Genomic DNA, 12947 nt, shown 5'->3' on the forward strand with positions numbered 1-12947 from the left:
GAGGCTTGCTGACTTGCCATGTAGTGGCGAAAATCTCTTTGATAAGATAAGGGATGCAGTGCTGTTGCAAGACCACCACGATATCCTCTAGCATCTTTCCGCCAGTACCTCTGACCCGTCTTTGGCCAAGAGGTCGGCATGCCAAGGACTGCACATTCCTTCTTTCACCAGCTGAAGTATTACCCACCTGCATCTCGCTCCACCCGCAAAGGGCGAGCTCCTGGGGCCATTCCAGGCAGCAGGGAGCCCCCAAGGCACAGTCCGGCACCCTTACCTGACTGGAGAGGAGGGAGCAAAAGCCATTCGCCCATCCCTGTGCATTGGAACACACACTCTCACACTCACTCTCTCACACTCACTCTCTCACACTCACTCTCTCACACTCTCACACACACACACTCACTCTTTGATTCTTTGCAGATCGGTTGCCTCAGATCACCTCAGACCAGTGGGGGCTGTCCGTTGTACGGCGGAGATACAGGCTGAATCTGTTGGCGGTTCCACCTGATTCTCCTCCAAACCCCTTTTGGGGGGCCATCAGCATGTCGGGAGATCCTCTTGGCAGAGCTTTCTGCCCTAGTAATGGCCAGGGTGGTCGAGCCTGTCCCACCAGAGCAGTGGGGACAGGCTTTCTACTCCCGGTATTTTCTGATTCGAAAGAAAACTGGGGGGCTCCATACCATCCTGGATCTTTGGGCCTTGAACAGATTTCTAAAAAGAGAAAGGTTCAAGATGGTCTCTCTGGGCACCCTGATTCCCCTCTTGCAAAAAAGGGGACTGGCTATGCTCCCTCAACTTAAGACACATAACCACATCGAGATCTTCGGAGTATCTCCGGTTTTTGGTGGGCGAACACCACTTTCAATACAGGGTGTTGACGTTCAGTCTGGCCTCCCCACCACGGGTCTTCACCAAATGTCTGGCTGTGGTGGGGGCACACCATTGCAGGTTGGGAGTGCAGGTTTTCCCCTACCTGGTCGATTGGCTGGTCAAAAGCACTACCCAGGTGGGGCGGGGTCACATTCCCTGCGCTTAACTATCCAGGTGCTGGATTCATTGGGATTCATTATCAACTACTCAGAAGTCTCAGCTGCATCCAACTCAGCTGTACTTTATTGGAGCCTTGCTGGAACATTGCAGGTGAAGGCCTTTCTGCCCCACAGCAGGGCGCTGACCTTGGCGTCCCTTGCGAGGGTGGTGTAGCGGAGCCAGCGGGTCTCTGTGAAACAAATGTTGAGGTGGTTGGGGCACATGGCCGCTATCATCAATGTTACTCCCTTTGCCCCCTTTCATTTGCACAGACCCCAGTGGACACTGAGGTCTCAGTGATGTCAGGCTACTTAGAGCCTCCGGGTTCACATCCAGGTTACACCATCTCTCCAGGACTCTTTGTCTTGGTGGGGGACCCTCTCCGATCTGACACGAGGGGTGTCATTTCAATTTTCCCCCTGTTCAAGTAGTCCTCACCACAGATGCCTCCACTCTGGAGTGGGGAGCCCATGTGGAAGGATTCCACATCCAAGGCCTGTGGTCCACCCAGGAAGTGCAATGCCAAATCAATGTCCTGGAGCTCCGGGCGGTCAAGTATGCTCTGTGGGCTTTCAGGCATCGGCTGGCTGGAAAAGTAGTCCTGATCCAGACTGAAAACCAGTTCGCAATGTGGTACATCAACAAGCAGAGAGGCACAAGATCGTTCCTCCTGTACCAGAAAGCAGTTCAGATCTGATCTTGGGCCTTGTCCCAAGGCATGGTACTCCGGGCCATGTCCCTGGTCGGAATGAACAACGTAATAGCGGACCAGTTGAATCAAGCTTTCCAGCCCCACGAGTGGTCCCTGAGCCAGGTGGTGGCAGATCGGATCTTTCGTCTCTGGGTAATTCCAGACATGGATCTGTTCGCCTCCCCATGCAACAGCAAGGTGGCTCAGTTATGCTCCCTGTATCAAACAAATGGCATCCCAGCGTCGGACACCTTTGCCCGCAGCTGGAGCCCGGGCGTTCTGTATGCATATCCTCCGATTCCTCTGGTAATGAAGACTCTCTTGAAGCTTCACCAGGACCAGGGGACCATGATCCTCATAGACCAGCATTGGCCAAGGCAGGTCTGGTTCCTTCTCCTGCAGGATCTCTCCCTCTGGGAACTGATCAGCCTGGGGAGATCCCAGGATCTCATCACTCAGGATCAGGGCAGGTTACGACATCCCAACCTCTGGGCACTGTCTCTCATAGCCTGGATGCTGAGAGGCTGAATCTTCGGCCCCTTGATCTCTCAGATGAGGTCTCTCCGGTCCTGGTGACTTCCAGAAAGCCTTCCACTAGGAAGTCTTATGGGCTTAAGTGGAAGAGATTTTTGGTGTAGTTTGGGCAGCGTGGTCTGGATCCTTTCTCTTGCTCCACACTCTTGCTGCTTGATTATCTCCTCTACCTCTCGGCTGCTGGTTTAAAAACCAACTACGTTAGGGTGCTTTTGAGTGCGATCGGAGCTTACCACCGGGGTATGGATGGTTCGCCCATCTCTGCGCAACCTTTTGTGGGTTACTTCATGCGAGGCCTGATTCAGTTGAAGCCTCCCACTATGTCTTGGGACCTCAAAGTGGTGTTGGTTCAGCTGGTTAAGGCTCCTTTCGAGCTGCTGAGCTCCTGCGACCTGAAGTGTCTGACCTGGAAGGTCATCTTTTTGGTGGCAGTCATCTCAGTTTGCAGGGTCAGTGAACTTCAGGCATTGGTGACTTACCCTCCATACACAAAGTTCTTTTCCTTTATGACAGATACTTTCTCCGCACATGCCCCAAGTTTCTGCCCAAGTTGGTGACTGAGTTCCATCTCAACCAGTCAAGTCTGATGATGTCACCCATGTGTGAGGACTAACATCCTGCTGTCTTAGGAGAACACCTGCTACAGGTAAACAACTCTGCTTTCTCCTTTCCACATCTTGTTCGCTCCTCTCTCTTCCCCCACACTCTCTCTCGTATTTCCCTCTCTCCCCCCACCAGCTCTTACTCTCTTCTCTTGTTGTTCCATCTCACTCTCCTTGCTTTTCCTCTCTCTTCCTATACTTGTCACCACTTATCACGTGCGCTCTCACTCTCACTCTCTTCTCACCACCCCTCCCAGCATTCACTCTGCTCTCTCCTAACTCCTCACGTTCATTCTTGCTCTCTCCTCTCACTGAACCCCACGCATGCACATACTCACCTCTCTGTCTAATACAGTTTTTCTGTCCCTGCTCCCCACCCCTTAATCTCTCACTCACACCTGCACACTTCCTCTTGCCCTCTTCTTTACCAGGATCCATGTAGGACTGGAGAAGAATGCAGTACTTCCTACCACTCACTGCTGATTGATTCATTCTGATGAACCCATTCAGAGGTCGGAGGCAGAGAATTAGCAGCAGAGTTCCTCCTGCCTCGGACTCTGTCCTAGTGCCAGTCCAACTTCTCAGCACAGATGGAGGAAAGAGACAGATAAACTGAGGGAGGAAGGCTATTTCTAGCACCAGGAGAAGCTGGATGCTCTCCCAAAAACCTAGAGAAATGGCTTTAAAATTTGGAGAGTTCCCTGGTATTTGGATTTATCTGTTACTGGTCGTAGTAAACGATCATAGTAACATAGTAATTGACGGCAGATAAAGACCAAGAGATCCATCTGATCTGCCCAGCAAGTTTCTTATGGTAGTAACTGCTGCTCTATGCAGGTTACCCCCATGCAGAAATGGTACTCCCAAAATTAACATAGGTTGTCCCATTTCTTCATTTCCATTATCTAGCTTTAGGAATCTGCAATGATTATCCCATTCCCTCTTGAAATCCATTACTGATCTCGTCTTCACCATTTCTTCGAGGAGGGCATTCCAGGCAACAACCATCCTCTTTGTGAAGAAATATTTCCTGTTGGTTTGAATCATCCCCTCTAGAAATTCATATCGTGACCCCCTAGTTGGTCAGTTTCCTTTCCAACATGAAAGGTTTGTGTGTATCAATATCTTCCAGGTATCTGAAAGTCTGTATCATATATTTCCCCGCAACTTCTCTCTTCCAGGGTATACATAATTACATCCTTCAGTCTCTCCTCATAGGTCTTCCAAGTCAGACCCTACATCATTTTAGTCACCTTTCTCTGGATCGCTTCCATCCTGTCTCTGTCCCTTTTGAGATACGGTCTCCAGAACTGAACACAGTACTCCTGGTTATTCCTCTCTCAATGCAGCCCAGCATTCTTCTGGCTCTCGCTATCTCCTTGTCACATTGCTTCACCATCTTCAGATCGCTAGACATTATCACCCCAAGATCTCTCTCTTATTCCATGCACAACAGCCCTTCACCCCCCCATCACATACAGTTCTTTTGGATTACCACAGCCCAGATGCGTGACTCTGCACTTCTTGGCATTGAATCCCGGCTGCCAAATCTTTGACCACTCTTCAAACTTTCTTAAATCACTCTTCATTCTCGCCACTGCGTCAGATGTGTCCACTCGGTTGCAGATCATAGTATCATCAACAAAAAGATAAATGTTTCCCACCAAGCCCTCCAGTGACACTCAAACATATTGAACAGAATTGGTCCCAAAACCCATCCCTAAGGCACTCTACTTAACTCTGTTCTGTCTTCAGAGTAGGTTCCATTTACCATTGCACAAGCCTCCTATGTGGGACCATATCAAAGACTTTGCTGAAATTCAAGTAAATCAAATTGAGTGCTCTTCCTTGATCTAATTCTCTTGTCACCCAGTCAAAAAATCTGATTTGTTTGACAGGATCTTGCTCTGCTTGAAACCAAGTTGCCTCTGGTCCAGCAACCCACTGGATTTTAGATAGCTCACCATTCTGACCTTTAGCAAAGTCTCCATTAGTTTTCCCACTGCTGTGATTTACTACCCTGGGAGGTGCCCTCCCATTCTTGTCTGTGTAGAGAGAGGATCAGACTAAGCGTACCAACCAAACATAGCTTATTAGCAGTAACAATTATGAGCTTTGTATAAAAAGAAGAATTGCCAGAATGTGACAAGCGCTGACAAGCTGAGAATTGACAAGACTTACACAGATGTTATAGGATTCAGGTGAATAATGGCACATCACCAAGCATACAAGTCACGTAGTTCTCGGTAGCACAAATGACACGCTAGGCTAGGAGTCAGAGATGCGAAGTGCCTGCACAACCACCGGACTAGAGATCAGCCCTGTTCCCCAAGTGGAATAAAACCCATGAGGGGATGTCAGAGGCGTGGGGACTCTTTCCCACCCTGCAAGTGCAGAAATGGTCACTTGCCTATGACATCCTCCATCTATGGCTTGCTCGGTACCATGGGTCATGCTGGAATTTGCCCCTCACGTGTTTGAGACAAGAGTACATGGCATACCCGCTAGCGCTTCTCACTAGAACTCTTAGTTTAGCTTAACCGCAAATATCCTGTCTAATGCGGTGATGTTTACTGGCTAAAATCACATCTGGTCTCAGAAGTAAATGTCAGTTCCTTACAGCAGTTTATACTAATTTCAGCATTTTACAGTTAACCGTTAAGCTTTCTACCTAGTCTACAAGCGTTTTTTGTATTTTATGACTTATTTTCTTGTCTATTAGATTTAACCCTTTAACAGTGCTTACCATTGTATTGCTTGAACAGAAGGATAACACAAATCAGAAACCAAATGACCTCTAATTAGGTTAAACACAACCACCGAGGTGAGGCTAACCGGCCTGTACTTTCCAGCCTTCTCTCTGCTACCACATCCGTGAAGAGGGACTACAATCACTGTTCTCTAATCTTGCAGCACCACTCCCCTTTCCAGGGATCTATTAAACGGGTCATTCAGCGGACCTGCCAGCTCATCTCTGAGCTCTCTTAGTATCCTGGGATGTCTCTCATCTGGCACCTTGGCCTTAAGAACATAAGAAAATGCCATACTTGGTCAGACCAAGGGTCCATCAAGCCCAGCATCCTGTTTCCAACAGTGGCCAATCCAGGCCATAAGAACCTGGCAAGTACCCAAAAACTAAGTCTATTCCATGTTACCATTGCTAATGGCAGCGTCTACTCTCTAAGTGAACTTAATAGCAGGTAATGGACTTCCCCTCCAAGAACTTATCCAATCCTTTTTTAAACACAGCTATACTAACTGCACTAACCACATCCTCTGGCAACAAATTCCAGAGTCTAATTGTGCGTTGAGTAAAAAAGAACTTTCTCCGATTAGTTTTAAATGTGCCACATGCTAACTTCATGGAGTGCCCCCTAGTCTTTCTACTATCCGAAAGAGTAAATAACCGATTCACATCTACCCGTTCTAGACCTCTCATGATTTTAAACACCTCTATCATATCCCACCTCAGTCGTCTCTTCTCCAAGCTGAAAAGTCCTAACCTCTTTAGTCTTTCCTCATAGGGGAGCTGTTCCATTCCCCTTATCATTTTGGTAGCCCTTCTCTGTACCTTCTCCATCGCAATTATATCGGTCTTGTCCACTTTGCTTTCCTAGTTCTTCCCATACATTCTCTTCTGTAAATGGGATTGTCTACCCCATTCTTATCCATGTTTTTGTCAATCAGCCATGGTCTTCCGCCAGGGTCTGAACTTAAAACATGGCTATTCGGCTGTGCGTATGCAGAATCCAACGAAGTTTTAATCTCTTTTATTGCTTTTATTTTTCTTATTGTTCTCTATTTTACACTGTATCCTTTTTGTGTTTAAGTTTTGTACTAGTTCTTAATTATTTATAATTTTATAGTTACATAACTGTTAGTAATTTGTTTTATTAATGATTTATTGTATTTCATTTCTTTCATATTGTAAACTGTTGTGATGGAACACCCGATATGACGGTATATTAAACCTAATAAACTAGAAACTAATGAACACCAAACTGACGTATTTGTTTAATATTTCTACTGTTTCTTCATCTTTCACCCCACCTTGTTCTGGTCTCCTTTCAATTTTACTATACCATCTCAGGCCGTCCTCCTTTCTCTGATATATCTGAAAAATGTTTTGTCACCTTGCTTTACCTCTTTGTCAATCCTTTTTTCCACATGACATTTTGCTTTCCTGATTTTTTTTCCTCATCTCCTTCAGCTTCACCGGATATTCTTCCCTCTGTTCCCCTTTTAGGAGTCCTTTGTATTTGAATGCTGTTCTTTTTGCCTTTATTTTTTTCAGTCACCTCCTTTAAGAACCAGGTCGGTTTCTTACTTTTGTTCACTTTTCTTACATAAAGATTTGCAAGACATGTGAATGATTAATCTATATGTCTCTTGACCAGCTCAATGGCAGTACTGTGCACTGCCATGTGATAGGTCCCCAATTCGATCCCTAAATCAGGTCGACTGCAGCTGCTACATGGGATACTGTGAAGGCAGGGTGAGGAGGGAATTGTGGTCATTGCTTAAAGTTACCTCTTAGTAGCTGTAGTCATTTTCCATGATTTCATGGATCCAGAAAGAGCTCTGGTAGTGGTGCAGTGAACAGACTAAGTATGATGTGTGTGCGGGAATAAAGCAAGAGAAAAATCTCCCGAGAGTTGGAGGAGAAGTCCATTACCTGCTATTAAGTTCACTTAGAGAATAGTCACTGCCATTAACAATGGTAACATGGAATAGACTTAGTTTTTGGGTAATTGCCAGGTTCTTATGGCCTGGATTGGCCACTGTTGGAAACAGGATGCTGGGCTTGATGGACCCTTGGTCTGACCCAGTATGGCATGTTCTTATGTTCTTAAATGAAGGCTCCTGGTGCCAGATCCCAGTCTTAATTCCAGTTGAGCTGGGAAGAGTTAACTGTCTGGCTAAAAAAAAATATATATATATGTCTCTTGGGCAATTTTCAAAGGGATTTCTGTGGGTAAACAAGTGAAAATTTTCCTGAGCTGTCAGTGGACAAAAGGGGCAATGTTGAGGGCAGAACTACTTGCAGGGATTTCATTTTGAAATCCCTGCAAGTAGTTCTTCCCTCAACATTCCCTCTTCCTCCTGCTTTTCCCTGCATACTTTGCACTTATAAAGGGGCCGATGCAATAAATTTGCATAGAAAGCGGGTGCTGAACAGTCAGCACCCGCTTTCTAAATGCGCCCCAGGCAATATTTAAATTAGGGGGTTACGTTAGGAACATAGAAACATACATAGAAACATAGGAAGGAGGTACTAGGGTTACTTGCTCGCCCCTAGCGCCTCCTTGCTAACGCGAACCCAATCGGTGTCGGCAGTCCGCCGGTTAGGGAAACCGACGCAGAGTTTATCAGCGTCTGTTTTTCCTAAACGCCGCACAGCCAGGGGGTTCAGGAAACGGACGCTTGTCATTCAAGCATCTGTTTCCTGCACCCGACTGCCAGTGTCTTGTTTTGTTTTTTTAACTTTATTTAATTTTGTTTTTCCTCCTACTTAATATTGCAACGATATTAAGTAGGAGGCAGTACAGAAAAGCAGTTTTTTCCTCTTTTCTGTACTGGTTTAAGGAGCGCTCAGCAATTAACGCCTGCTCCAGGCAGGCGTTAATTGCTGAGCGCTAGATGTCCTAGATGTCCTAGACGCACATTTTCTTTTCTTTTTTTTTTTTTTTTGGCATCTGGAGTGAATGCTAATAGCCTTAATCACATGCATTTGCATGTGATTAGACTCACTCCATGTTGGACACAAGTTGAATAGGCGCTAATCCCCTTATTGAATTAGGGGATTCATTAGCGCCTATTCAACCAGTGTCTGACTGGTTATACAGTGCGCTCAGCTGAGCGCACTGTATAGCATCAGCCCCAAAGTATGTGAGGAAAAGTCTCCCTGCAGCAGCAACTGGTCAGTAAATTTTTAAAAGGAAAATCTGTAAAGAAATTCCCTTTAAATATTCACTTGTAGTCTTAAGCTGCTGTTGAAAATTACCCTCTCCGTATAATTAACTTGGCAGTATCTTGGGCTTTCTTATCATGTAAATGGCTTGGCAATGGCCTGTTTCCTTGTTGTTTAACCTGTGATTGCCATTTTTTCCAGGAGCCACCTTTGATGTTGCAATGCGTTTTCTGTATGAGTGTCCATGGCGACGCCTACAAGAGCTGAGAGAGCTAATCCCCAACATACCTTTCCAGATGTTGTTACGAGGAGCTAATGCTGTGGGGTACACCAACTATCCCGATAATGCTGTCTTCAAGTGAGTGCCTGGAGCACACTTCTGGTTCACTGGGGCATTTATTTGTTGAATGAATTAGAAAGCCTCATTGTTCACAGGCAATACCAGATGACTAAACTATTAGTTACAGGAACCAGAGAAACAGTACAGTAATCAATCTGGAAGCAGGTACAGTATAGGCAGTAGCAATGAAAGCCACACACACACTCACACACGCTCATTCTGTTCCACCACAGAAGAGGTACAGCATCACACACACTACCCCACCACAGAGTGAATTCAATGGGAGTGAGCCAGTGGAAATATGGGTTTCACATGCAAGTTGCTTTCTGCCTCATTAAAGGTTCTGCGAGGTCGCCAAGGAGAATGGCATGGACATATTCCGGGTATTTGATTCCCTAAACTACCTGCCCAACATGATCCTGGGGATGGAGGCGGCTGGGCAAGCTGGAGGAGTTGTGGAGGCTGCCATCTCCTACACCGGAGATGTGGCTGACCCCACTCGCACCAAATACACCCTGGATTACTATATCCATCTGGCAGAGGAGCTGGTAAAGGCTGGCACACACATCCTGTGCATCAAGGTAGAATAAATCTTTCATCACTTGTCTTCCATAGTCACTCAGTGCCTTACCAGATTAGCAAACAATGGAGGCAGTGCATGCAAATCTTTCTCATGCATATTCATTATAGATATCCTGAAAACCTGGCCTGTTCACTCAAGGACCGGAGTTTGCCATCCCTGCACTAGAAGGTCAAAAAAGAGCAGAAGGAAGCTGCCTGTTTAAAAAAAAAATCTGCATTGAATTCAGTTAGTGCTTAGTTTTAAAGTGAAAGAAAGATTTCTTTGAATGGGGCCTTTTTAAGACTCAATTCACAGCTGCAGTGGATCTTTGAGATTTAACAATTGCAGTGGTCCGATGCCAGTCTTCTGCTGTTATTACAGTTTTTGTTTTGATGGATTCAGCTCTCTTGTACCCCTCCTTTACATAGCTTCCTATTGTTTTTTGCTCTTTCCACCCCATTTATAGGATATGGCAGGTCTGCTGAAGCCCAAAGCCTCGGATATGCTTGTCCGTTCCCTTCGTGACCGCTTCCCTGACATACCCATCCATATCCACACACACGACACAGCTGGGGCTGGTGTGGCCTCCATGCTGGCATGTGCTACGGCCGGGGCAGACATAGTAGATGTTGCTGTGGACTCCATGTCAGGAATGACCTCCCAGCCTAGCATGGGAGCCATGGTGGCATGCTGCATGGGCACAAACCAAGATACAGGTAGGATACCCATCTCAGCACTGGGCAACTGCCCCATCCATGATCTCATGAATGCTCCTTCTTTCTACAATTTTCTGGCTGACATTGAATTGGTATAAGGCACCATCCTAAAGTTTTGTATCATTTTTGGGTGGTGCATCTTATTATGTATAAGTGTTGCCTGGCCTAAATTTGAGTAGGAGGATAAAAGACCACTTTCTGTGAGATTACATTGTAGTATAACAAGATGTACCCTGGAGGGTATTAATTTATAAACTGGGCAGGGACAAAAACTTTTAGACTGGTTGGGAAGATTTCCTGAATGTGTTTTGATTCATTACCATTCCTGGCCTCTATATATCTAGAAATGGAAGAAATCCCTAATGATCCAAGTAATTGTCAGTCATAATGACCAGAGATTTGTTGTTGTGCATTTGATGGCCATCTTGAAAAATCAATTGCCTGAGAAGAAACATAAAAAAAACTATTACTGGTTTTGCTATTTTTTTCCACATTTTTCCTAGGCAGTTCCTATTTCTTTCAGCTTCCAGGCAGATTTGGGGCATTTGAGAGGCTACTAGAAGCTTCCAGGGTGTCCTTTGATTTAATCTTCTGCTTTTGATTAGACAACCAGATGGTTTAAAGTAATCGAGCACAGGTTTAATCCCCTCCATAACACCTATGGACTTGTAGTTCCAATAAGGTCAATATTCAAAACAATTTAGCCAGCTGGTTCACAAGTTATCAAGCTAAGTGGCATGTTTTTGATTATTGGCCACTTATCTGGCTAAATTGTAGCTGAATAAATCACTTTCCATTGATAAGCAGGCAAAATTAGCCATGCTGTCTGAGTGTCGTCATCTGGCACACCACGTGGAGCGTGCTCTCCAAGAATTCAGAGCCTTGATCTGCTGCGCCTGTGCAGCAGTTCCCTTGTGAAAATGCTCCATGTTGCTCCTCAGTCTTATATTTTCCGCGCCTTACACAGACGTGTTGAAGCTCCTCTCCATCTCCTCAGGTTTTTCTTTTCACACAAGAAATTCCCAAACAGCACTTTTCAGTGCTAAAAAAAAGTCAAAGAAAGCAGGGTTTATGTACTGCCAGAATGGACACATTATGTCCGTCATTGATTGTCAAAGCCTGGGCCCAGACCACAAACAGACTTCATGCCGTGACTGTGGGAGCAGGTCGCCCAGAACTCAGCGCCAGAGGGCTGCGAAGATTGCTGCATTAAGAGAAAAAGACAGAAGCTCCTCTGCTTCAGGGAGTTATGCTCCATCTCTGAGGCATTCTATTCATTCCTCACCAGGCCTGAAAAAGTGCCACAAGGACCCGCTCAGGAGGACGGCATCCATGGAGCCAACCTCAGAGGCATCAAGACAAAAAGATAAGGAATTGAGCCACCAAAAGGTAGTCTCCCATACTAAGGTGAGTGAAGCCTCAGAGAATCAGGTTGCTAAGGCACCAAATACCCCAAATCAAGACCTTACGAGAGGGCCGAACTGTGCCAATAGTCTCGACCGACGCCAGCTCATGGGGTGTAGTCATATGGACGCACGACGCACCCCAGCACATTGAGGGCACGGAATCATTGAGTCATGCCTATGATGTGCAGCAGGCAAAGGACAGCCACATCGTGTCGATGCACAGAGCAGAAATGGCAATGCACAGTGAGCCGTGTCGCTCCAATCCACAGCAGCACCAATACTGTGCAGCAATGTGATGCGGTGGCACAGCCCTCTTACGTGACAAAGCCTGCAAAGGCCCAGAAGTGCCCTGCACAGGAGAAGATTACTGTGTTGCAGCCTTTGTCTCCAAGAAGAAAACAGTCTCCACCTATCTCCTCAAGCCATTCCCAGGCATCAAACTTACAATTGGGCTGCCAGGCTCCAAAACACAAAAAGAGAAGGGAGGCCTCTTTGACCCCACCTTGCCATTTCAGAGAATTGGATCTCATCCTGGACATTTTGTCTAACCAGCCTTGGTCTTAACCTTTGAGGCCTTACTCAGTAAGCTCTGCATCCTCTTCTCCACAAGAGGGCCGATGAATCTAGTCAGATCTCTCAATATAGTCTTTTGAGGAGGAGCTTTCTCCAAAAGACAGGTGGATGTCACCAGAAACAGTTTCAGGGAATCTTTGTCAGTCCGTATCTGACATCTTGTTGGCAGCTATTCACCCACCTAATAAACGGGGGTTTTCCCAAAATGGGGACTTGGAAAAACCTCCTCCAACATCTCCAGAGAGTCAGTCCAACCAGGCAATGCAACAGATTTCGCTGATCATCAAGAACCTCTTTTCCTCCTTGCACCCTTACCTCCACCTATGTTGCTTGAATTCGAGGCTGTAACCAGTCACTATTATGGGCTGTAGATAATTCACTATTATTTCCTTCAGCAGTGTCTCCATTACTTTTCCCACCACTGAGGGTGAGGCTAACCGGCCTGTAGTTTCCAGCCTCCTCTCTGCTCCCACATTCAAAGCACGTTCAAGCAGCATTGTCTGAATTTTTTAAGAAGGCTATTCACCCCATAGACATTGTTGCTAACAGTAATTTTGTAAATATTGCTACATTTAACATAAGG

General features: G+C 46.0%; 1 protein-coding gene across 5 annotated transcripts in view; it reads left to right on the forward strand.

The window, feature by feature from the left end:
• PC (pyruvate carboxylase) overlaps nt 1-12947 on the forward strand; it is a 582027-nt gene that overhangs the window by 483786 nt on the left and 85294 nt on the right. For all 5 annotated transcript variants that reach the window (XM_029611112.1, XM_029611108.1, XM_029611109.1 and 2 more), the window contains 3 exons: nt 8969-9125; nt 9448-9688; nt 10136-10385. In XM_029611112.1, the coding sequence (XP_029466972.1) occupies nt 8969-9125; nt 9448-9688; nt 10136-10385 (648 nt within the window). The remainder of the gene's footprint in view (nt 1-8968; nt 9126-9447; nt 9689-10135; nt 10386-12947) is intronic.

Source organism: Rhinatrema bivittatum, chromosome 8, assembly GCF_901001135.1.
Source record: "Rhinatrema bivittatum chromosome 8, aRhiBiv1.1, whole genome shotgun sequence".
In the NCBI taxonomy this organism is placed as follows: domain Eukaryota; kingdom Metazoa; phylum Chordata; class Amphibia; order Gymnophiona; family Rhinatrematidae; genus Rhinatrema; species Rhinatrema bivittatum.